We start from the raw sequence: 25,816 nt of genomic DNA, 5'->3' as shown, positions 1-25,816 counted from the left end.
TCCAGGTCTAAAGGCTCACCACCAGGGAAATGACCATCAGTTGATAAGATGAATGTTTTTGGTCACAGCAACTCACGAAGACCATCTAAAGCAGCGGTTCTCGACCTCTCAATTTATAGCAATGAGAATACATAATGCATATCAGGTATTTACATTCCGAATCATAACTGTAGCAAAATGACAGTTTCAAAGTAGCCACCAAAATAATTTTTTGGTTTGGGGTCACCGCAACATGAGGAGCTGTATTGTGGGGTCACGGCATTAGAAAGGTTGAGAACCACTGCTCTAAAGTGTAGAGAGATTGGCATCTGCATCAGAGAAAGGCCTTACCCAGACCAGTGAAATATGGGTCCTTGGCCCAGTAAGTATGAGGATAGAGTCAGTAAGGAGTGAACTAAGAGCCTGGGTAGCTGTCCAGAGCTGAGCAAAAGCCGACACCCAAAGGTTGATGAACACCTCGATATAGATAGTTTTCTAATGGTGCATTATCTGACATTATTTGACATTTTCATTAAATCTTCCAGCTTGACTCAACCGTGGCAAAGCTATCCGTGCTGTTCCATGGTAATCCATTATGTCTATAGCATTTGCATGTCATTGCTTCATTCCCTAAGTACTTTACAATTTCTATTAGATTAAAAAATGCAGGACGTGTGGAAAGGACAGGTATATTCATAGGCTTTGTTTAAAGAAATCAACCTATGCTTCCACCACAGCAATCAGTCATTCTGCTGAGTGGTTTGTTTCTGTTTTGAAAACAGTGACCTTTGATTTAACTTTGGGAAGATTGACTAATGTCAGTCAGCCTTGGCAACCCTGGAAGACTTCCCAACCCCTGACTCCTACTTCTCCAAAGACCATGTGCATGGAAAGAGACCAGAGCGTCTCCTCTGAGGTCCAAGCAAACATCTCTTGCCTGGGGTTCAAAAGCCATTGACGTTGCCAGAGTCTTGTGAAATGGCGTGTTTTGATAAGCTTTATGTGGCAGGCAAACATGCCTTGTGGGAATTCTTAATGCAAGCTGGATTCTTTACCCCCTTCTGCCATCTTTTGACGTTGGCTGTGTCGGTGAGGCTGTGCTGTGTGTCTGCTTTTTACAGAGGATGAAGTGGCCATAGGGAAGGGCTGGGCCCCTGATTCACAGATGTGCCCTGCAGAAGTCTTAACTGTAGATGTAGCAGCTCCTGCCTCCCAGGCCTCTTGCCCCGAGCCACATGGCCCTTTGCTTGTCACGGGCCAGAGCTGGGTAAATGGTGTACTTTGTCCCCAGTAGACTTCCCCTTAGAGCTTCCATTGCCGGGATGTTCTGATGCAACTGCACCATGTGTGGGTTTCGGTACAGTGTTACATACAGACTTGCATCGCTGAATTGTACAAGTGTGTTCCAGTCATGTGCATGTGCTTTTTTCCAATCTAGTTTGCCGGTGATTTGTTTACCCTGTCTGCATTTCATCAAAATGTATTCTCATAGCACAGTGTTTCCATATTCAAATTTATTGTTTACATAAATCTTTTCTCTTCCTATAACTCGTTTCATTGCCTTCTGTCCTATTATTTTGGTCTGTGTGTTTTTCGCCCTTGTTTCTGTACTTCCAAAAGTGCTTGCAGCTTAAAGCATTTGTGCAAATGATCCAAATTTTGGGGAAAAAAAAAAACATTTCCTGGTTTCTGGTGCCCCCTTGTGGACTGCCTCACACACATTACCCATGATCAAAGGTCTGCCTTATTCTTCAAAATAATGGTAGATGTTTGCCTTTAAAAAAAAAAAAATCCTAGTGCTTCCTTTAAAAAATACATTTTCTGAGGGCAGATAGGTGACTCAGGCCAGGTCTAGGAATGGGAGGTCCTGGGTTCAGATTTGGCCTCAGATACTTCCTAGCTGTGTGACCCTGGACAAATCACTTAACCCCCACTTGCCTAGCCCTTACTGCTCTCAGCATTATAAAATAAATATTTTTATATATTTCTGCCTATAAAACATATATATTTTATGACTTAGCACACCAACAACATGCCCACCTCCCTTTGCTGCTAGCTTAAGTGATTTGGCTCCCTGAGGTTATATCTCAGTGGCCCCAAACTCCTCCTGCCCCAGACTGGAGAGGAGTCTGTGGGCCAAGCTCGGGATGTTACTCTCACCAGGGGCGCATCACAAGAACGTCACCAGTGCATTTTCACCAACATACTATAAGCAAACCTGCAGTTCAGGTCCTTCAGCCAAATGCTGAAACACAGCTCGCATGGTTTAGTTATGAACAGCTCCTGTAACCTCACTTGGCCTAAGACCTACCATATGCTGGATTTCCCTGGCAGATTTCTTTGGTTCAGGAGCTCAAAGTTTTTTCTCAGTTCCATCCTTTGCAAACACCCCGTATCGAATAGAGCAAGGCAAGAGAAAAAAACTGTATTTTATTGCTGAACAAACTGAGACTTGGGGAGGTCATTTAGGCAGTCATAAAGCCAGTGATGGAGCTCTGAGTAGCATCAAGTGCTTCTTCCTTTAGCAAGTCCCCTTCTGACTTTGGCAGGCTATTTCTAAATCATTGTCATAAAAACATCATGGTGTAACTCTCAAGAGAGTCCTCTTCCTCATGGTGAAGACGTGGCTACATTTTCGAGGACTAGGAGGAGGAGATAAACATTGGTTTGGTTTCTGTCTCCCTCAGCATATTCCACATCGTGGGGTCCAGGTGAAATGGCAGGGTTCCTAGGTCAAGACGAGAGGTAGCAAGTACCTCTAGAGCCGTCCAGTGCACCACCACCCCCTTGTTTATGGAAGAGGAAACATGCAGTCATTGAAATGATCAGAGGGGCCCCATCAAAAGCATCTTTTCAAAAATCCAATCCCCAAAATTTGGAATGTAACCTTGACCACTTCCAAGCGTCTAACTTGGGATCACTGGGTGTTGGGCTTTTCTTCACACCATTGGGCTGTATGCTGAGGACCTAGTAGCTGGCCTTGTGATGTATTGGCTTAATATCACATCTTCCTCCTGGGCTGTCTACCTTTTAGCTTCTTATGCAAACTACAGACTTAGTCACCTCTGGTTTTCACAAGATTCGACAGTCTCTGCGGACACATTTCCTCTCTTCTCAGTGACTCTCCTTTTTCTCCTCTTTAAAGACATTGCCACTCTAAAGAGGTAGCATGGAATTCTGGGTAGAAAGCTAGAAGGGGACTGGGAAGACTAGGGATCCAGTCCAACTTCCACTGACTATGATTCTGGTTAAGACCTCAAGTTAATTCCCATCTTTATGAACAAAGGGAATTTTTCTTTCTGGGAGTCTCTGCCCCAAAGAAATCACAACACTAGTCCAAAAAAATAAAAGATTGAACCCACATAAATGCAATTCTGCAATTCAGAAACTGACTTCTCTCCTGTCTCTATTTTGTAGTAAAGCCATTTTCTACGTGGTTTCCTAACAGATCATTTATTCCAAGAAACTAACTTTCTTGGCACCTGTCTAAGATTTTTTTCAATCCACCCAGAGATAACAGAACCTTCACATAATTGCTAAGAATCAAGAATGGACCTATGGAATAAGAAACTCCCAGATAAGGAAACTCCCTCTACCAATACAAGTGAAATTCAAATCAAAATGGTGGCCACAAAAATCATACATAAGAGTCTCTGCAGTCCTACGCATTGACTTAGAAAACCACATGTGTGGGGGCAGCTAGATGGCTCAGTGGATTGAAAGCCAGGCCTAGCCTTCTAAAGCAGAAGTTAAGGGTTCAAAATGAAAACAAACCATACATGTTTAAGTATGTCTTTTCATGACATTAAAATCAGAAAGAAGGGGCAGCTAGGTGGCTCAGTGGATAGAGAGCCAGGCCTGGAGTGGAGAGGACCCGAGTTCAAAGTTAGCCTCAGGCACTTCCTGGGTAACTCACCTAAGCCCAATTGCCCACCCTTCTCCATTGACTGCCTTGAAATCGAAACCTTAGCATTGATTCCAAGACAGAAGGTAAGGTTTGGTGGTTTTTGTTTTTTTTTTCTTTTTAATCAGGTCAGAACTACATTTTAATCTGGTTTGAACTGAGCCTGGGCATGCTGTGAGTCTCATGTAGCCCACGGGCTGTGCTTGACACCTCTAGCTTAGAGCATTGAGAAGTTAATGGACTTGTCTGAGATCATATGTGTCAGGAGTGAGGCTGGAATGCAGATCTTCCTACTTCCAAGGCAACTAACCATTATACTCCACTGCCTCTTGAGTAGTCTTCTTAAGGAAAGCTACATTGAGATGCCCAGGGAGCCCAATAGAAGAGACTCTCAAGGTCACTGCAGCCATAGAAATTGATGTTCAGAGGCATCACCACTGCCCCAAAGCTGTCTGAAGAGTCTTCACCCTCTATGACCTGCTCACTAATTTAAACACATTTCTAAGTCAGTCCTATTGGAGAAATAATTCCAATTTCTTTCAGAAGTCCAGCTTACAAAAATGCTGCTGCTTTTCTGTCATTCAGTTGAATTTCATCTTATTTGATTAACTTAAGTAGTTCCAGAGATTTAAAAAAAAAAACTTTTCAAAAACAAAACTGGAGGCCTTTTTGAAGGGTTACGTGCATGTAAGTACTTCATTTATCCAATGAAAATTGTCTTCAGGGCAGCTAGGTGATTCTGGATTGAGACCCAGACTTAGAGATAGGAAGTACTGGGTTCAAATTATGGCCTCAGACACTTCCTGGCCGGGTGATCCTGGGCAAGTCCATTAACTCCAAATGCCTACTACCCCTTACCACTCTTGTGTCTTAGAACCAATACTTAGTATTGATTCTAAACCAGAAGGTAACGGTTTAAAAAAGAAAAGAAAACCTGTCTTCATTTCATGAGCTTTTTGCCACACTCCTTTCCTAAAATCTTACAAGGAAAAAAGAAGGCCTAGTCTTGAATTCAGGGTTTCCTTCAACATGAATATTCCAGCAGCAAAAGAATCTTGTGTATGATCTGGATGGGGAAGTTGAGCTTTTGGCTACATCATGCAGCAGCTCTCAATCCCTGCCACCATTTGCAATTGAGAGCAAACTAACCCTTGCTGCAGAAAAGAAAAAAAAAAACCTTCCATCCCATGACCCAAGTCCAATTTATTACCTTTGACAGTATGTTTGCATCCTTATATCTCGAGCGGATCTGGTTTTCTAGAATTTTCAAGGCTAGTATCTGTAGTTTGCTGTATTTTATTACAAGGCCCCCAACTTCTCTAGAATTAATCCTTAACAGCAGAGGCCTTAGTAGTATTTGAATAATGGAAAATCCCACTAGTTAAGTCCTAAAATATTTAAAGTGTGTAGTTGGCAGCTCACCAATGCTCCTTTCCTGCCTTCACACTCTGGGCTTATCATCACATTTATTTTCTGCAGGGATTCCCTGGCTAGACTCCTGGAGTGGTTAATCCTAATTCTGCCTACACAACACTCTACCCCCTCAAAGTTTAAAACTGCAAGACAGTTTCCTTCCTCTGTCTCCATTTTAAAGAAGTTAGTGTATCAGGCTTCTCTTGTAGACTTCAATAAAAACAAGCATCTCTACTGATGACTGAGAGAAACAGCAAGAATCTAGTACTGATACAGGGAAAACCCCATTCTTGTTTGCTAGCATGTGATTGTGGCTCAGGAATGGGAAATTCAGGGGGCAGCAACATCCCCAGCCCCACCTGGTTGGTCAGATTCTTCTCCTCTTCTCTGAACTCAGGCCATCAAACCTCTGGGTCTTATTCTCTTCCGTTGTAAAAGGAGATTTGCCTAGGTGGTCTCAAAGAGAACATGGTGCAACGGAAAAGAGCCCTGGGTTCAAATTCCAGCTTTGCTTCTTACCCTGTGACTGGACAATCACTTTAAAAACGTTGAGCTAACTGGACCTCAGTTTCCCCTTGTGTAAAATGAGAGGTTATATTAAGTGACCCTCCGTTCTTAAGGCTTTGATCCTGTGATCCCATGCTAATTCCAGCTCTGAACCCTCTGACCCTCACAGTGCTCTCTTGCCATGGAGTGATGCAGTTCCACAAAGTTCTCTTAAATTCAGCAGCCAAACCATCGTCTCACAGTGTAATACTCAGGGCTTGCTATACCGTTTCTTTATATACCTGTTGGCAGTGTCCCTTCAAGTAACATTGCCTTTTGACTTCACCTCAGGCTGCCTTAGTTAAGCAAAATGATTTCCCAGCTTTCCTGGGAAATACTCATTTGAGATGTAACAACTTAAAAAAGAAACTAAATATCCAAATAGCTGTTATTTCTTACTAGTGATGATAGCTGATAATAGTGGTATGTGAGGTTAGTAAAAGTATCAACCATGACATTTTAAACTCTGTTTCCCCTCTCCTAACTTTGAATCCTAAAGTAAAATCAGCCCCATGTTTAACATTTCATTACAATGAGCAGTCATCAGGGCAGCTAGGTGGCTCAGGGGATCCTGAGTTCAAATATGGCTTCAGACACTTCCTCGATGTGTGATCCTGGACAAGTCACTTAACCCCATTTACCTAGTCTCTACCACTCTTCTCTTCTGCCTTGGAGCCAAAAGTTAGTATCGATTCTAAGTCAGAGGATAAGGGTTCCCCCCCCCCCCAAAAAAAAAACCCTACCCACCTTTAGAAATAGACTTCTGATTCCCAAAGCAAAATTCCCAAGTTCTCTTCAAGGCCTTCATTGAAATTCAGGCCACAGGACTGCTTACCCTCCCACTCTGTAGCACCAGGGCACCCGGTGAAAGGCATCTCCAGTCGAATTTTCAAGTCTTCTATCTGCTGACGGGGCTGGAGAGTTAAATTTAGATGTCTTTCTCTCTGTTTTGGGCCCCATTCCCAGACAGCACCAGGAGCTCACTGTGGTTTCTCTGCCCATATCATAAAGGACAAATTGTCATTGTGGCTACTGCTGACAGAAGAGGAGAGGGAGAAGAAGGGATGAAGGTGATACTCGCTATTACTAGACCCTCCCCAGTAGGTATTATAGCATGTATTTTTTTGACCCCTGCAGGGACATATCTTCAAGGCAGGAGCAGAGGTGGAGGGATGTTGTATAGTATGTTCGTTTTTTGTTATTTTTTTAAACACTTACTTTCTGTCCTAGAGTCAATATCACTATTGTGACAGAGGCACTTTTCTGATGTGCCAGCCTCTGTCGCAGTATCGGTTCCAAGGCAGAAGAGCAGTAAGGTTTAGGCAATTTGGGGTTAGGTGACTCACCCAGGGTCACATAGCTAGGAGGTGTCTGCGTCCACATTTGAACCCAGGACCTTTCGTCTCTAGACCTGGCACTCTATCCACTGAGTGTCCTAGCTGCTCCTCTCTTTTGGTTATTTTTAAAGCAAAAGAAACATAGTGAAGGGATGCCATTTTTCTTTAATTTTCAGTTTCTCGTTCATCTCCTAAAAATAGAATTGCATTTTGTGGGGAGAGAAACTTAGATGTATGTAATATCAAGACTATCATTCATTCAGCATTGAACATCTATTTGTTAAGGACTGACCATGGCCGAGGCACTCTCCTAAGAGCCAGGGATATACAAAGACAAAAATGCCCACAAGGACATTTTAGAGTGATACAGCATTTACACAGAAAAGTAAACAAAATATGTGAAAATCCGTACAAAATACTTTCTTGGCAGAGGGCCGGGAAGAATGCTAGCAATTGGGGGCATCAGGATAGCCTTCATTTCTTCAGTTAGCTGAAGTACTTTTATTAAGTATCTGCTCGTGCCAAGTACTAGGGCTACAACATTTTTCAGCAGTCCCTACCATTAAAGCTCTTGTTTTCTTATCAAGATAGAATGTTTTCTCTCTCTCTCTCTCTCTCTCTCTCTCTCTCTCTCTCTCTCTCTCTCTCTCTCTCTGTCTCTCTCTGTCTCTGTATCTGTCTATCTGTCTCTCTCTCTCTCTCTCTCTCTTTCTCTGTCTCTCTCTGTCTCTTTCTCTGTCTCTCTCTGTCTCTCTATCTGTCTGTCTCTCTCTCTCTGTCTCTCTCCATCTCCATCTCTGTCTCTCTCCTCCCTCTCTTTCTGCCTCCCCCTCTCTTTCTTTCTCTCCCTCCCTCCCTCCATCCCTCTCTCTCTCCCTCCCTCCTTCCCTCCATATCTCTCTCTGTGTCTCTCTCCATCTCTCTCCTTCCCTCTGTCTCTGTCTCTGTCTCCCTGTCACTGTATCTGTCTCTCTGTCTCTGTCTCTCTGTGTCTCTGTCTCTCTCTCTGTCTCTGTCTCTCTCTCTCTCTCTCTCTTTCTCTCTCTCTCTCTCTCCCTCTCCCTCCCTCCCACCCACCCTCCCAAGATAATGAGGGGGCAAAGAAGTGTGGGCAGCTGATGGGATCCAGAAAGGTTTCATATAAAAGATGGTGCTTGAACTGAGTTTTAAAGAAAACTAGGAATTCTGGGAGGGATAAGGGGAAGGATACATTCCAGGGTTAAACAAGGATGGAACATTACCTAAAGTAAATAAGAATTTGGACTTGGTGTCTCTTACTGTATCCAAAGATAAGATTCTTCCAAATAAAGGAGCATTTTTAGTGGGATGCCACAGTCCTTTTGGGACCTTTAAAAACTACCTTCATGAGGCAGCTAGGTGGCTCGATGGATAGAGAGCCATACATAACCTGGAGACAGGAGGTCTTGGGATCAAATGTGACCTTAGACACTTCCAAGCTTTGGGGCCGAACCTTTACCACTCTTCTGCCTTGGAATTGGTACTTACTATGATTCTAAGAAAGAAGCCAAGAGTTTTAAAAAGAAATACCTTTATCCTACACAAATAGAAATCTTTTTAAATACAAAAAAGTAATTCTGTGCCTCGAGATACCCAGATGAAATAAATGCTTTTTAATAAGTTCATCAAAACACTAGTATTTAAGCCCATTTGATGAATGTATAGCATTGATCCATCTGTATTCATTTCCATGACTTAGTGCACCAGCAACGGTTGAATCTAGTTGAAAGAAAGGTATCCATCCAAAACTTTGTCCAACTGGCATAATGAGATTTGGAGAGAGAGAGAGAGAGAGAGAAAGAGAGACATACAGAGAAAGAGACATACAGAGAGAGAGAGAAAGAGAAAGACAGACAGAGAGAGAGAGAAAGACAGACAGAGAGAGAAAGACAGACAGAGAAAGAGAGACATACAGAGAAAGAGAGAGAGACAGAGAAAGAGACATACAGAGACAGAGAGAAAGAGAAAGACAGACAGAGACAGAGACATACAAAGAGAAAGACAGACAGAGAGAGAGAGAAAGACAGACAGAGAAAGAGAGACATACAGAGAAAGAGAGAGAGACAGAGAAAGAGACATACAGAGAGAGAGAGAAAGAGAAAGACAGACAGAGACAGAGAGACATACAAAGAGAAAGACAGACAGAGAGAGAGAGAAAGGCAGACAGAGAAAGAGAGACATACAGAGAGAGTGTGTGTGTGTGTGTGTGTGCGCACATGGATACACTTTGCTAGGAGAGGGGGTCTCCCCATTGTTCATAGGTGCTATCATATCGTGCTTTTAGCTTGGAACCCCCCCAAAGAAATTCAGTTTGATTTCTTAGTCTCCTGTGCCAATTCATTTGTGGTGGTGGCACTTCAGGAAAACTTTAGACCCTTTCCAAGGGACTGAGAATCTATTAACTCTTTGACTTTGTCTCATCTTCTTATCAAGGACCTTTTTAGAACCAACCTCTGAATTTCGCCATCCAAATTGTCCCTTGAATGATTTTCTTCAGAGCTGCTTAAACTTCATTAGCTGCCCGTCCCTGCTTATCTGGCACCAGCAGGTCACGAAAATAAGGAAAGTCACGAACATGAAAAAATAATGAGCCATGAAAAAATAAGGAAGGAGAGCTAGAGAGGAGGACATCAGTGCTGAGCAAGCCCTCCCAGTTCTGCTGCTCCTGTAAGACTGGAGCCAGGGAAGGAGAGTGCATTGGGAATACTGAAATGAAGCCATTTTCTTTCAGTCTCACTCCCTTCTGGCTAAAAACCACAAGGGTCAAAGACTGGAATATGTGATGGTGAGGAGTGCAGAGCATGTCTAAACGGGGGAGGGGGTGGGGAACTGAGCTACTTGCTTCCAGGGAACTCTTGGCGAACCCCAATCTTGGTGACTTCAAGGGAAGTCAGGAGAGTAAAGGCACAGGATGAGGATTTCACTAGGTTGATATTTAACAAATGTGATGCCCCATTTTTTGCCTGTTAAAAAACCCTACTGATTTGGCATTGAGGTGTAGCTCTTAACAGATGTGATTAAAGTGCTTGTCTCGGTCCCATTTCCTAAAAACACTGTTCTTTCATTGGGGAAGGGGAGTTTGCATCCATCCACTCACCTCTTCCCCAAAAGATGTTTATTGAAAGGACATCAATGAGGCAGGTAGGGAGCACAATGGATAGAGCATTGGAAGGACCTGAGTTCAAATGTGACCTCAAAAATTTCCTGGCTGTGTGACCCTGGGGATGTCACTTAACCCCTATTGCCTAGTCTTTCTCGCTCTTCTGACTTGGAATTAATATACAGTATTGATTCCAAAATGGAAGGTAAGGGTTAAAAAAAAGAGAGAGAATTGATACTAAGACAGAAGGTAAGGATCATTGGGTTGTTTGTTGTTGGGTTGTTTTTTTATTTATTGTGTTGGCCATTACTTAGGCAATAGATTCTTTCTTTAGCAATGGTGACTCGTGGAACAAGGGGAAAAAAATCAAAAAAACCTTCAATTCAATGTGGTGTTCTCTTGTCGACTGTGATAGAGGCAGAGTGAGGGGACACAGGACAGGGGCTGCCAACAGTTTTTAGAACATCTATTAAACAGTCATTTCATTCATGGAACTTGAAATGTGAGCTCCTGGTCAAACACAGTTTTGAGGAGACTCTAAATAGGTGTGCTTTGTCAGATTTACACACTAGTCCTAGCAGAAGTAGTACTCAAGCAGAGTAGGCAAAGGCAGATCACGTAGGGTAAAGATGTGTCCATCTTTATTTGGACTCACTGGTGAGATCACGGTATCTCTACAAAAAAGATCTGCTATATGCCAGGCCCACTGGCTCTGCCCACTTTTCTGTGCCCTTAGTCATTGCTGGAAGGACAGCCCAGAGGAAAGAGGGTGCTCCTCACCCCAATCATCCTTCCCCCAGTATCATCACGCCGCCATCTAAGCCACAGAAATTAGAGGCAGCTAACCTTTTCTTTTTTAAATCGACGTTCATGCACTAAGCCATTCTTTGGCTAGTCTTAACGAGGACTGAGCAGAAAATAACCACTGGAAGATGAGGTGGATGAATCAGGTATGTCTCTGCTCCTCTGTGGACTCGTAGACCTTGAGGTTGACCTCAAGTGTCCTTACAGAGGGATGCTTATGCCCGCTTCAGAGTCAGTGGAAAACCTACAGCCAATCATTGGTGGGCTGTATTGAAATCTACATGGTGTAGGGAGACTCACCTGTAACTTAGCCACCCTTCAGTGTGCTGGGCTTTCTCCCAAAGCATCCATGTGTTTGCCACTTATATCTATGAGAAAAGAAAATTGTATATGGGATCATAGGGACCATAGACTTCAAAGTGGAAGAAGCTTCAAAAGCTTTTTGATCCAAGCCTCTCCTTTTTTTACAGATAAGGAAACTGAGGCCTGGAGCTGAACAGTATTCAGCTAGCATGCCAGGTTTTTGGATAACTTAATTAGACCCTACAATAATGGGAAACATTTGTCACTTGCAAGACAGGGGTTGGGGGGAACCTCTTCTAGTTATTAGTAGTTCTGAGTTTTGGATGTTTTTCCTCCCTGTGTAGGGCAGTACCTAAAAAAAGTATAGAAGGAACAAGGCCATCAGTTTTATTCAGGTTAAATGCTACTGCTTGACACTAACTTTTTTGAGGTCAGAAAGGATTAAGTGATAGTAGTATAACTCGAACCCGAAACCTCTGACTCCCATCCACTATTCCTGGGTTCAAACTCTACCTTTGACATTTATCATCTTTGGTCAAATCATTTTACCTCTTGGGGCATCATCTCTATCATGAGGGATTTGGACTTAATCAGAGATTCTTAACCATTTTTGTGTGTAACACAGACATCTTTGGCCTAGTGAAGCCTATGGATCCCTTCTCAAAAAAATCTTACATGCATAGAATTATGGAGGAAGCTAGTTATACGAAATGCAATTATCAAAGGAGCAGCTGGGCAGCACAGCAGATAGGGCACAAGGTCTGGCGTCCAGAGGATCTGAGTACAAATCTGGCTTAAGATATTTCCTAGCTGTGTGACTCTAGGCAAGTCACTTAACTCTGCCTATAGCCCTTGCCCATCTGTCTTAGAATTGTTAAGACAGAAAGGAAAGGGTTTTTAATCTTTTTTTTAATTTAAAAATTAATTTTTTTAAAAATTTTAAAAATTAAAACACAATTATCAAAATTCAAAATATCAAATATTTTTATTGAGTTCATAGATTTGAGGTTTAAAATCCCCTAGACTAAGTGATTTTCTAGGTCCCTCTTTTTTCATACTTAAGAAAGAAAAGTCAGAATCCTCTTATGTTTGAATGTATTTAAATTTTAGTTTGGGGATAGCAGTGAACTCTTCTCCTTTCACATACATCCCAAACACATACATACGTACACGTGTACACATATACACACACACAGAGCATTCATCTCAGGGATTTTCTTGGCATGCTTTCACCTGCATCATTTTCAGTGACTTTGCTGGGCCTTCCAAGCCACTGCTCTTCCCCCTTGAAGATGCCACCAGTAGGGAAAGGGAGGAGCCTTCCTTGAACAGAATTCTTGTCCTGGGTAAGCTGTCCTAGGTGCTGAAGTCAGCCTGAGTTCAGAAATCTAGCTATCTGCTAATAGCCAATTCCTGAATGCCTGCTGTGTTCCAGACAAATGCAGTGACTCTAAAGACAGTGATCACTGGCATTAGGGTTGGCAAAACACAATCCCTCTGGGAGGTGAGCACAATATTCCTGTTTTACAGATGAGGAAATTGAAGGCGATAGGCTGGCCTACAGGCAGACCGCTACTACGGGTCTGAGGCAAGATGGCCTTCCTGGCATACGGCCCGCATTCTATGTGCCGGAGCTTTTCTGAAGGCCGTGCAAATGTCCGGGAAGGGGATGCAGCTGGCCAGTGAGCTCTTCCCATTGTGTGTGGAAAGGGAAAGAGAAATGGATTCGAAGCCAGTCCTGCCATTGCTGTTCCCTGTGTGTAAGCTTCCTTCTCCGAGCTTCAGTTTTTTCATCTCTAAAATAGGAATGATGATACTGGCACTCCAGGCCCCTTGGTTATTGGGGAGCAGGGGGTGTTTCGAAGGCATTAACATGCCGGAGAAATGAGCTAGAAGGAGGATGTTACAAAACCTGGCCTCTAACGCAGATAAGATAGCAAGAAGCCGGAAATCCAGTGCAGATTTTGGGCTGTGAAAGCCTTTTTCATTTAGGGGTTTTTGTTGTTGTTTTTTTTTAGACTCTCTCTTGACTCATTTACACCACTAAGAGAGTGACAGCCAAATGCTGAATTCTGACTATTTTCTCCCAGATGAAACACTTTGCAGGTCAGCCGGTATATAACCACTCCCTGAAAGCTCACAGAGGCTCCATGGCAGTAGTTGTTAGATGGACACAGATCCAACAGAACATTTCCTTCTTGTTGAAATTGAAGAGCTTCAGGGCAGGAGGGCAGGGAGGGAAAGTGAGGATTGACTCAAACTTTCAAAAAAAAGGTTAAAAAATGTTTTTTTCATGTAATGGAGGAAAAAATTAAAACATCTTTTAAAAAGAAGAAATTAAGTATCTTAGCAATCCTCATCAGTAAAGGATCCATCCAAAAGCGAGTCATTCTGTTTATTGCCATGTTATTTGAAAGGAAAGACAGACTAGTGGCTGGAATGCAAGGCTGAGAGTCAAAACCCAAGTCCAAATCCCACCTCAGACACATACGAGCTGAGTGATCCTGGGTAAGTAACCTAACCTCCAGGCCTGTTGATTGGTGGAGTGAGGATGGAAGCTAAAACCCAGAGCACTTACCCATTTAGGGCTGTTGTGAGTCTCAGATATGATCATATGTATAAAACAATTGGCAAACTTAAAAAGAAATTTTAATTGATCTCATTTTAAATATAGCCATTCTAGAGACTTTGTCTGATATTAAGTACTATATAAATAGCAATTATTATTATTGCCAATGATCTCATTCATGCCATTTACCAAAAATCCTATATTTTAGGCCAGTAATTGAATGTTATTTTACAAATAAAGATACTGAGTACAGAGAAGGGATTTGACCTCCCAAAAGTCACCCAGCAAACCTGGCAGGTGATCCAAGATGAGCACTTGCCAGTTATATATAGTCCCTTCGACTCTGATGCTACAACATATAGGAAACTCCTGAAAAGAGCAAGATGTTAGAATGGGCCTGATCCCCCAAAGAGATTTCTCCTCCAATTGTTCTAGACCAGTGATGGTGAACATTTTAGAGACCAAGTGCCCAAACCACACCCTGACGCCACTTGTGAGCCACTCCTTTACCCCAGAGAGGGGAGGGAGGAAGTGCTCCCATTGGGTTGCTGGACAGAGGAGCGGGTGATGTGAGAAATGCCTCAGGTGAGGTGGCAAGGGAAAAGGGAGCAGCCCCTCTCCAGCATGATCCAGCACAGGTGCCGTAGGTTTGCCAAAATGTGCCTAGAGGGCCATTTCTTGGCAATAGGTACCTGCCACGGGGTCAAAAATACTCTTGCTTTTCAGAGCAGAAATTCCCTGGTCGCTTTTTACTGTAATTTCTGTATCGAAACCTGAAACAATTGTGAAAATTGAGTGGGTGGGAAAAGGAAGGGGCAGAGAGAGAGAAAGAGAGACTGATTTATTTTAGAACCAAGGCGTTGGTCACTGATGCTCTGACTCGTAGGAAGTACGCAGCATCACGTAAAGTTACAGATAATAAAACCAGAAAAGGAATATTCACAGCCAGTGCTAGTTACTAGGTTACCTTCTTGTTTAGAAAAGGGATTCATTTTAGAGCTGCATAATTTGAGTGCAGTACAGTCAAGGGGAGGTGGGAGGGAGGGGAAAATACTATTAAAAGGCACGCATGACTATGTATGGAGGGAGACTAGCAGTATTTTTCACCACCAAACCTTGTATTTAATTGAATGTACCAGGACGCCTACTCTAAGACATCGCTAGGCAATAATAGAAAGGCAGCCGTAGGACTGAACATCAACCTCCAAAGTAAGGGCTTTGAGAGGCTTTAAAATTTCACCTTGTCAGATGGACTATCTTTAATTCAGGTTTTTAGATTTAGAGCTAGAAAGGGCCTTACGAGCCCTTTCATATGGCAGCTGGGAATCCTGAGACCACAAGCCAATCCCTTGTGCAGAGTCTCAGAGATGGCAAGAAGCAGAACTGGAATTTGGACCCCAGCCTTCCAGCTACAAATCCAAACTTCTTGGCATCACACCAACTCTGTTGAGACTGATTTTCCTACATCTTCCCTTCAATACTATCAAATCCATCTTCACACCCCAGTTTTCATGACAAAAGAATTTTAACTCCTCTCTAGGGATGAGATGAAATTGAAAGAAAGGTTACATTAGCAGTCTGGAGAGACAGTATAGACAGTATATTATATGAATGAAAGGAATTCAGTGGAGCATCTAGGTGGTTCAACAGATAGAGCACCAGGCCAGGGATTGGGAGGTCCTGGGTTCAAATCTGGCCTCAGACATTTAATAGCTATGTGACACTGGGCAAATCACTTAACCTACATTTGCCTGGTCCTTGCCCTTTTGTCTTAAAGTTGTTACTAGGACAGAAATATGAGTTTTGTTTTTTTTAAGGCATTCAGGCACCTACTTTGTGCCAAAGGCCAAAAAAAAATTCGAGTCTTGTCTCTTGAGGGGCAGTGGATATCCCCTTCGACGTTCAGTTATTGCCATCCTCTCTTATACCCCCACCCCTCAAAAAAAGAATCCTGGAAATACCAAGGAACAGGCAGAAAGCACATCATCCGACTAATTTCCAGCACACCCAACTTAACAAAATTTTAGGGGTTTGGGGTGCAATTTGACCTCAGTTTTGGGAAAGAATTCTGGATTTGAGCATGAGCATAGTGCTACTATATACCAAATGACCTTAGGCCAGTCACTTAACCCCCCCCCCCCAGGCCATTTAAGCCCATCTTTAACATAAGGACCTCTAAGATCCTGCCTGCCCTATGAATGGTTTCTACAGCCACAGAAGCACAGATACACACTTACTACCATCTCTGAACACTAGAGGCAAGTAGAAGAAGAACTATGCCACACTAATAATAGAATCCTTTGATATTCTTTTCATTTAAAAATGAAGACATTTTAGTTTTTCTTCACTACATCAGCCCTAAGAATTCCAAAGCATTAAGCATGACGTACAGGAAAGAACTCTGGAGTGGGTATTAAAAGTTTCCTGAGTGGGAAGCTAAGTGACTCAGTGGATAGAGAGCCAGGCCTAGAGATGGGCATCCTGGGTTCAAATCCGGCCTCAGACATGTCCTAGCTGTGTGACCCTGGGTAAGTCACTTATCCCCCATTGCCTAGCCCTTACCTCTCTTCTTCCTGTTGTGAATTTCAAAACTACCCCACCCTACTCAGACCATACTTTAGAAGATCTGATTTAGCTATTTCCTGATTAGTAACAATGGAGATACTTGGTATAGTCAATATACAGTATTGATTCTAAGATAGAAGGTAAGGGATAGAAAGAAGGAAGGAAGAAAAACCATGGATCCTGTCCCATTCACTCAGTGGCCTTTGTTGTCTGCATCTCTAAAATGGGTAGATGGGACTAGACGGTCTACCTACCAACTCCAGTATTCTGTGATCTAATCTTTAGGATCCTTTCCTCCACCAAGAAGATTCAGTCTTTTTTAACAACTGTAACATATCTGGATCAAGCCATGCTTTAAGATATTCTTCCTCGAGTTTTTGTATGCAAAATTGGTTTGAGAGGATGAGATTTCCCTAACCATCCTCTACTGGCATGAATTCTTCTGAGGTTATTTGACCAAAAGGGGCTCATAGTAATCTGGAAAGTGCCTATTTAGGGACTAGTTTCATAGGTCCAAGGCTGGAAGAGTCCTCAAAGGCCATTTTATAGGTGGTGAAAAAAAAAAACAGAAACCCAGGGAAGCTCCCACGTTCTCAAGGTCACACTTAGGAGGACCTTGAGTTCCATTCTTCTGATTCCAGAAGTAGTTCTCTTCCCACTGAGCAACACTGCCTCTAGTCAGCCACAGGATACATCGTGCTTTTCTCCTTAAAAGAACTGTTGTTTATTGAGAGTACTTAATTTATTTTTTAAACCATTATCTTTCATCTTAGAATCAATAAATACTAGGTATTGGTTCCAAGGCAGAAGAGTGGTAAGAGGTAGTTTATAGGGGTCAAGTGACTTGCCCAAGGTCACCCAGCTAGGAAGTGTCTGAGTCCAGATTGGAATCCAGGACCTCCTGTCTCTAAGCCTAGCTCTCCATCCACTTAGCTACCCAGCTTCCCCCAAGAGAATACTTTATTTACTTCATTAATTTAGGATATTTTTCCATGGCTACATGATCCATGTTCTTTCCCTTGCAAGAGAGTACTTTATTTTTTTGTTTTATTTTTTTTAAACCCTTACTACCATTTTGGAATCAATACTGTGTATTGGTTCCAAGGCAGAAGAGTGCTAAGGGCTAGACCATGGGGAAGTCACTTGCCCAGGGTCACACAGCTAGGAAATGTCTGAGACCAGATTTGAACCCAGGACCTCCTGTCTCTAGACCTGACTCTCAATCCACTGAACCACCCAGCTGCCCCTTGAGAGAATAATTTAAAAGAAGCAACATAGTGATTTAGAAAATCCAGAGGAACTCTGCTCCTTATTAGTTGCATGACCTTGGGTAAGTCACCCAAACTCTGCGCCTCAGTTTCTTCATCAGTAAAAAAATTAAAGAATTGGACTAGATGAACTTTGAGGTGCTTTTCAGATCTAAGTCTGGGATCCCAAGTATTTAACTTCCCAAAGTATATTTGGCGGGATGCTGGATGGATGAAAGAAGCACTTTGGTCCAGAGAGGTCTCGTGTTGTGCTCTTACTCACACAGCAGTGTAGTGCCCAGAACCAGAGTTAGAATGCTTATTTTGGAGATCAAGACACGAATGGCGTTGCAGCGTATTGTCCTATTCCTAAAGAAAACCACTCTGCCAGGGGTTCAAGACAAATGGGGTGCAGGATGTCTACTCAAGCATGGCTATTTGCCCCCTAATAATATTAGAGTATTCATTTAGTATGATTTTTTTCCTTAGGAATTGAGTAATTATTCCAGAAAGTCCAGACCTAAAAAGAGCCCAAACTGCCATTTCTCTCACGTCCAGCAGAAGAGTCGAGTCTGCAGACAGACGGTCACATGTGTCTGAGATGAATGGTTGGCTCTGCCGGTGTCCTTGCTGCTTCTCCTCCCTCCCCCTGGGGAGCCGGACACCCAGGGAGGCACATTTATTTCTGACCACAGAGGCCAGGGCTGCCCGGAGAGCTCGAGTGCCAGGAACTTGGGGCTTCATTTCTCCAATCAGACAACGAAGGAGAAGGAGTAATTAAAGAATTAGGCAATTTGGCTTTCTATATTTAGCTCTCTGCTCATCCAAAGCACGCCAGACCTCTTTCCCAGGCTCTTTTTAGCTGTCAGCGTAAGAAAGTTAATATTAACTCTTCTCATCTTAAGGGCATGTAAATTTTCCCCCTGAAGGATTTATTTTTCCTCCCATTTTAGGGCTGCCTATTTCTGGACTCTTTAAAGTGATTGATTTTAACCAGCTCCCTCTCCTGCTTGTCCCCCACCCTGTATTCCACCCCAGCCGGTCGCCCTGCCTTCTTCTGACAGGTGCAGGGAGGGCTGGCAGCGGGGTGGGTGGAAAGGCTTCCTCCCCCCTCCAGGGCAGCATTCTTAGAATGCAGCAGGCCTACATCAAAAAGCACCCGGTCTGATGTCAGAGAGAACAGCTAATTTTAGCTTTGGGGTCCTGTGCGCATCATAGCTTATAAATTACCCATGAAGCGCTGTGCATACTGCAGAGATTTTAAAAGATGAAACCAATTAAATTTTCATGGCGAGAAGAGGAGGGGAGGGCAGGCTGGCAGCAGAGTCAGACAGCAAGACCAGCAAAGTATTTCACTGAGTGCTAATGCTAAAAGTGGGTGTCTTGCCTTTGTGGCTGGGGCTCTTTGGTTTCTGTGAACCCATGTCCAGTTGTAAGGGAGTTTCCTGAGAAAATTCCTAGAGCTAGAAGACAGCTAACTCTCCCTGAGGGCACCATGTCTTTGATTGTCATTGTTCTTCTTTTCTCTCCACTTTACTAGCCTCTGATTAAGATCTATCTTTGAGGAGTGTGAAATTCTTCCCCAAGAAATCTTAGGATCTTAGATTCATGCCTGGAAGGCACTTCCTCCTTTTATAAGTAGAAAACCCCAAAAAAGCCCAGAGAGGTGTGAAGTGACTTACCTAAGGCCCTCCCTCCTTTGGAGGGTGGTCAGGAGCACCTCCAGACCTGTTCACTCCTCATTCAATTCTCCATTCCTTCAGGAATGCAAGTCATTTTTAAAATGGCTACTTGGTTTGTCCCTTCAGTGATTCAGTTGTGTGAACATCTATCAGATGCCTGCTATGTGCATGCCAATTGGGGATTTATAATGGATAAGAGTTTTGAATGTGGATTGAGGAAGGCCATGAGCAAGTCAGCTAAACCCTGTGCCTCAGAAATTCTCTAAGACTGGATGGCATTAGTAGGTTCCTGATGGAAAGCATGTTCCTGATGGCATCAGTAGGTTCCTCCTGGAAGGAGGGAATTCCCATAACCAGAAAACCACAAGCATTTAACATACAACATGTACAAAGAAATGAAACACACACTGCGTTCAGGAAACTTATTCCCTACAAGAGGGATGTACATTCACAGAGATAAGTATCTACAAGATAATTTAAGGGTAGCAATTGACTTCTTCTAGGAGATGACACCTGAGCTGAGCCATAAAGGAGGGAATACAGTCTGTTTTTTGTGGTTGGACTCTGAATATTATTTATATAGGTGGTTGCCAGGGATTTAATTTCTAAATCCCAAAATGAATTAATAAAGTAAAATGGAATTTATGGTAGTTTATTTATAATAGTTACAATAGAAGGAAGATATTAAAGAATGAGAGAGAGAGAAAAAACTCTGGCTTCTTCTGATACCAGTTAGAATCTCTAAGCCCCAGCCAGGGGAAGAGAGTCTCAAGAAGATGGGCCTTACCTGGAGGCTCCATGCCTCCATAAAGGCAGGGTCACTAAGTCAGCTTTTCACTCACCAATGGTGACAGTCTAAAAGAAGTCTAGATGTCTGCCTTCTGGTCACTCCTCTGAGTTAGTGCCCAGATGAATGAATCCCCTTCTGCCTTTTGGTCCTCTTTTAAAGATCTTTTTCTCTTGTGTCACCTCCCCTAAATTTTCACATCTACCAATAACAGACACTTTTCTCCAGGACTGCCCACTGTTTAGTTCTCACCTTCTCTGGTTAGATTATATCTTTTTGGGTTACTTAACACCTATTTTGCTAAGTTCACCTTTTGTAGTTACTTAACACCTTTTGGGAGTTAAAATCTGAAAACAGATTCTAACTTACAGTTCTAGGTTCACTATAAAGGAAGAGCTAACTAAGTACCTTCATTGTTACAATCAGGAGATTACAATTTTATCCCCAATAAAGAAAGAGCTAAGTATCTTCATTGTTATAATCAGGAGATAGGTAAATCCAATCTTCACAGTCCCAGCATGGAAAAGGGCTTGCATAAAAAGCAAAGATGGAATGTTGAATTCAAGGGATATGGATCGGCCAATTGGAACATAAGAAGTTATGGAGGGATAGCATGTGAAATAAGTCCGGAAAGGCAAATGGGAGGCTTTAAGCACCACATTGAGAGGAATTTGCATAATTTTATTACATAGGCAATAGAGAGCCGACATAGATTTTTGAGAAGAGAGCAACACAGTCAGATCTGTTTGTTTTGGACATATTTGTTTGTTGGTTATGAGAAGAACAACTGGAGAGGAGACAGACTGGAAGCAGATGATGAGGGCCTAGGCTAGGATGGTCATTGTGTGATTGGAAAGACGGAGAGGGAGGAGAGCCATGTTGTTAAAAGTTCAGTTGACATGGTTGTCAGACCAAAAATACAAGAAGAAGTAACAAAAAAAATCAACTAGTTGTTGAGGTCCAATTGATGAGATTTGGCAAGTAATAGGAAAGGAGGAAAGAGATTCCAGAAGGCTCTGAAGTTCTGAGCAGGGTTGATATCCTCAACAGAAATGGGGAAGGATGAAGTTAAGGAGAAGATACGGGTCGTACTTTAGATATATTGACTTTGGGGTGATTATTGGCCTTGTAAGTAGAAATGTCCAGCAAGTAATCTGGTGATGTCAAATTGAAGTTCTGGAGGAAGGCATGGGATGTTTGGGAGACATATTTATTGAAGGAATTAAACCCCCTGGAATTTGTTGAGATCACCAATGGAGAGCGTAGAGAGAAGAAAATGGGCCCAGAGAGAGTCATGAAGGATACTGCTTAGTCAAGAGAAGATAATCCAGCAGAGAAAGCTGAGAAACTACAGATGTGAAAACCAAGAGAGCATTAGGGGAGGAGAGAATGTCCAGGTGCAGACTGTTGTTTCAAAAGATGCATAGAGGTCAGATAGAATGAGTTCTTCCACTGAACTTGACCTTCATAGAATAAACCCCCCAAATTCCAGGGGACATTAATTCATTCATCTTTGGAACTGCTACTCTCGATTCTAGCCCTATTTATTGGTTGTACCTATTTTTGGGGCTACCGTATAGTAGAGGGAGCAGATGGGTGACTTCTGCCCCCACCATATTGCACTGAGGAAATCTGGAACATAATTGAGTAGACCAAATCCTTAGTCTTAATAAACCCTCATCTGTCACACACCCCGAATATAATTTGTTCTGACAAAAGTCCAAAAACTTAACTTGTATTAACTTAGTACTTTTTTGTATACTTGTAAATATATTCATATTGGTATAATGGGAGTGAGCCATTCTTTGTGACCGTATTTGGGGTTTTCTTGGCAGACATGCCAGAATCATTCACCCTTTCCTTCTCCAGCTCATTTTGCAGTTCAGGAAACTGAGGCAAACAGGGTTAAATGACTTGCCCAGGATCACACAGCCAGTAAGTGTCTGAGGCCAGATTTGAATTCAGGAAGATGAGTCTGGTGCTCTTTTCACAATTCCTGGTACCGTTAGGCCTAAAAGTCTTTTTTTCTTTTTTTCAGTTGTACCTGAATACACACAAAAATAGGGATGCTCACACCACCAGCTCAGCCTTGTAGTTGCATATTAAATAATGCTAGAAAAGTTAAGCCCCTGGGACTAGAGATTCAGAATTCTTGGATTCCTGGTTCACATCGTCAGGGATCCTCCCACCATGGAGCATGTCATTGAAAAGTCTCAAAATTGAACCCCAAATACAAGAAGTAACAAAGAGTGTCTCATCTTAGCTCCCCAAGTTTCCGCTGGAGTTGAGCTTCTGCCCCTCTCGTAGGCCATCACTCCATATAAGAATGCTGGGAAGCTCTTCATCAAGAAATATAAAAAACCTGCCTTGGGAGGCCTCTCTTCCCTCATTCTCTTAACCGAGCCTGTTGCCACTGGACTTTTGGCAGTGTAGTCATGGGAGAAGATAAACGGGGGGCTGGTCTCGGTGCTCCCTCAGAGGGGCCTGGTTTTATGGGATTCGTCTGCCGTATCCTGCCTAGTCTTCTTGGGACATCAGTGTGTGTTGCTGGGAAGACTTGACCCAAGCAGTTGGCATAAGATCTCCATCAAAGTTAATAGACTTTATACAGTATTCTTTTGCATCTTTGGTCATAGCCATTGAACGAAGCAATAAGGGGAGATCCTTTCCCGTTAGTGCCCAAGCCTCTTAAGTGGTCCTTCTTAGCTCTATGACGATAGATCTAAAACTAAAACTAAACTCCAAGGCCACCGAATCCAGCTCCTTCATTGGGGTGTGCCTCCAGAGTCAGACATATACTTCTTTAGGGAAGCTACGTAGCATAGTAGATGGAGCGTCAAGCTTGGAGTTGAGAGGACCTGGGTTCAAATTTGACACTTCCTTTGCTGTGTGACCCTGGGCAAGTCACTTAACCCCCATTGCCTAGCCCTTACCACTCTTCTGCCTTGGAACCAATACCCAGTATTGATTTTAAAGTGGAAGCTAAGAGTTTAGGTATTTTTTTAGTATCTATCCACCTGGGTTTCTTAGAGTAATTGTGGCTTTTAAAATCTGTTTTTTATTTCATTAAATATTTTTCAAGTATATGCAGAAAAATTTTAATGTTCATTTTTTCCAAATTCTCCCTTCCCTCCTGCTCCTCCCACCCTTGAGAAGACAAGCAGTAGGATATTGAGTCTACATGGGAATTTGTGCAAAACATACAATAACTGCAGTTTAGCAGCTAATATGACACAGACCTCATCCCCAAGTCTGTTGTTCTGTGCTTCATTCTAGGATGGAAAAAATAGTCCCTTTCCGCTTCCTAATCCATCATACTTTCTCTAGTTTCTGTGCTGATTTTTGACTTCTCGTCTCTAATAAAGAAAGAGAAATAGAGAAAAAAATGTATTAAAACTTTTCAGCTTTAAGAAAATCTGGCCTAGAATGTCACTCTAAATTGGAGGGAGGGGTCCGATCAAGGGGCCCAAAATTTTGTGGATGACAACCCCCCCCCTCCCCATGGCTTCCTTTCCCACAAGTTGGGCCCCACCAGAAAATCTGGTCCCCTTAAAGCGTCTGTTGAAAGAGAGATGAAAGACAGGGCATCATCCCTTCTTGGTTCCTGCCTCGTGGCGTCCGGCAGCGCCGCAGAGGGTCATTTCTAATGTGTCTGTGTGTCTCTTGTCCTCGAGGTCATTGTCATGAGAGTAACCAGGACAGCCTCCATGGCAGAGAAAAGTATTTTGACAAGCCTGAGGAGGCCCTGGGCGCTACTGAAGATGAGCCTTCTGGGAAAGGAAGAGAGGAGCACCCCAGGATCTCCATTGAGAATTCAGGGAGAGACTCAGATCCCCTTAGACTTCAAAGTAAGTTGAACTTCACCTTTCAAGCGGGGCTTTGTGAGAAGAAGTCAGTTCCCAAGCTCTGAGTCCTGCTTTCTCAATGGAAGTCTCGCACCGTGCCGTGTGAAGCAGGAGGGGGCCAGTCAGGACAAAACAGAAGTCAAGCCAAAAAAAAAAATCCTCTTCCTCCTCCTTTCAGTCTTTGTTTGCCCACTGTCTCTCTTGTTGGACTAGGACGAGCAGGAGGGCCACCCTGGGCTTCAGGCATCCTTCCCTCCTGAAGCAGGCTTGAAAAGGTCTCTTTTTTCCCTCGCAGCTCATTGAAGAAGCCAGAAAAGGCTCTGCAGAGCAAAGTTGTAAGCCCAGAGTGGACAAAATCGCCTCGTTCCCCCGCAGGCCAGGGCTCTTCCCCAGACTGCCCCTAGGACCAGGGTTCCAGGCTCGGCATCTTTGCCAGACTTGCCCTGTGGGGTTTCACACCCGACACTCACCAGGATGTCTATTTCCTCCTAGGTAGTGGGCCGGCAGTGAGGGTAAGTTGCCATCCGGTGGATGGTGGTGCCTTGTTTGCAGACTTGTGGCTTAACAGCTAGACTTTACCCAAGTGTGTTTAAAAGAGGAAAACAGAGTAACTGTGTTTCTGTCTCTTTATGCTCTTATTGGGGGGAAAAAAAGAAAGAAAGCTCCTTTAAGGCAACTGTGCTTCAAGCACTTAATAATGATAATTAAAGAAGATGATAAGGCAAAAAAAAATTTAATATAGTATCTGGGGGCAGCTCGATGGCTCAGTGAATCAACTCTGGCCTCAGACTCTTCCAAGCTGGGTGACCCTGGGCCAGTCACTTTACCCCCATGGCCTAGTCCTGCCCACTCTTCTGCCTTGGGACTGATACTTGTATTAATTCTAAGACAGAAGGTAAGGATTGAAAATAAATAAAGTATCTGCATGCCCTTAGGCACAGTCTTCACTAATCTTTAAGGGTGGTGAATGATAAAGTAATCCCAGCTCTTACTTCTTCTCTTTACCCCCCCCCATGCCATCCCCCCAAGTCTTGTAAAGCATGCTCGTGGGCCATGGCTTTGGTGTTTGGGGGCTTAAAAGCAGCTTGGCCTCAGAGGCTTTCTAATTTGACATGGTTTGACCTGGAGCAAATGAATTCTAACCGTCTGCTTGCCACTTACATGAGAAATAAAAAATGCCCGTGTGTTTTGTGAAATGGCCCGTTCTCTTCCTGTTGCTGCTTCTTCTTACCTGAGGTTACCTGAAAAGTTAGGAGAGGGACAGCTGGGAGGCTCAGTAGATGGAGGGTCAGGCCTGGGTTCAAATTTGGCCTCAGGCACTTCCTAGCTGGGTGACCCTGGGCAAGTCCCTTAACTCTCATTGTGTAGCCTTTCCCACTCTTCTGCCTTGGAACTTCTATTTAGTACTGCTTCTAAGATGGAAGGTAAGGTTTATTTAAAAAGAGACTTTGGTTCAGATCTAGTTTAAGACATTCGTGTGACCTGGGCAAGTCACTTAACCCTCATTGCCTCGCCCATACTGCTCTTCTGCCAATACACAGTATTGATTCTAAAATGGAAAGTAAGAATTTAAAAAAAAAAGTTAGGAAATTCATCAGTTCAATTCAGCAAGCTCTAGTCATGCCTACAGTATGTTCCAGGTATCAGGCTTGAGTTGGGAGCACAGACTAAAATCCAAACCCTCTTTGCCCCCAAGGAGCTTCCATTCTTCTGCTGG

At 43.2% G+C, this 25,816-nt stretch overlaps 1 protein-coding gene across 3 annotated transcripts in view; it reads left to right on the top strand.

Annotated features, from left to right (window-relative positions):
- Window positions 1-25,816, top strand: part of TTC17 (tetratricopeptide repeat domain 17) — a 124,189-nt gene that overhangs the window by 65,832 nt on the left and 32,541 nt on the right. For 2 of the 3 annotated variants that reach the window (XM_007497339.3, XM_007497341.3), the window contains one exon: window positions 23,929-24,102. The exons of the other annotated variant lie outside the window; for it this stretch is intronic. In XM_007497339.3, coding sequence (XP_007497401.1) covers window positions 23,929-24,102 — 174 coding nt within the window. The remainder of the gene's footprint in view (window positions 1-23,928; window positions 24,103-25,816) is intronic. 3 annotated transcript variants of the gene reach the window in all.

This window comes from Monodelphis domestica, chromosome 6 (assembly GCF_027887165.1).
Source record: "Monodelphis domestica isolate mMonDom1 chromosome 6, mMonDom1.pri, whole genome shotgun sequence".
Taxonomy (NCBI): domain Eukaryota; kingdom Metazoa; phylum Chordata; class Mammalia; order Didelphimorphia; family Didelphidae; genus Monodelphis; species Monodelphis domestica.
The sequence above is the reverse complement of the archived record's forward strand: the minus strand, read 5'-3'. Positions and strand labels throughout refer to the sequence as shown.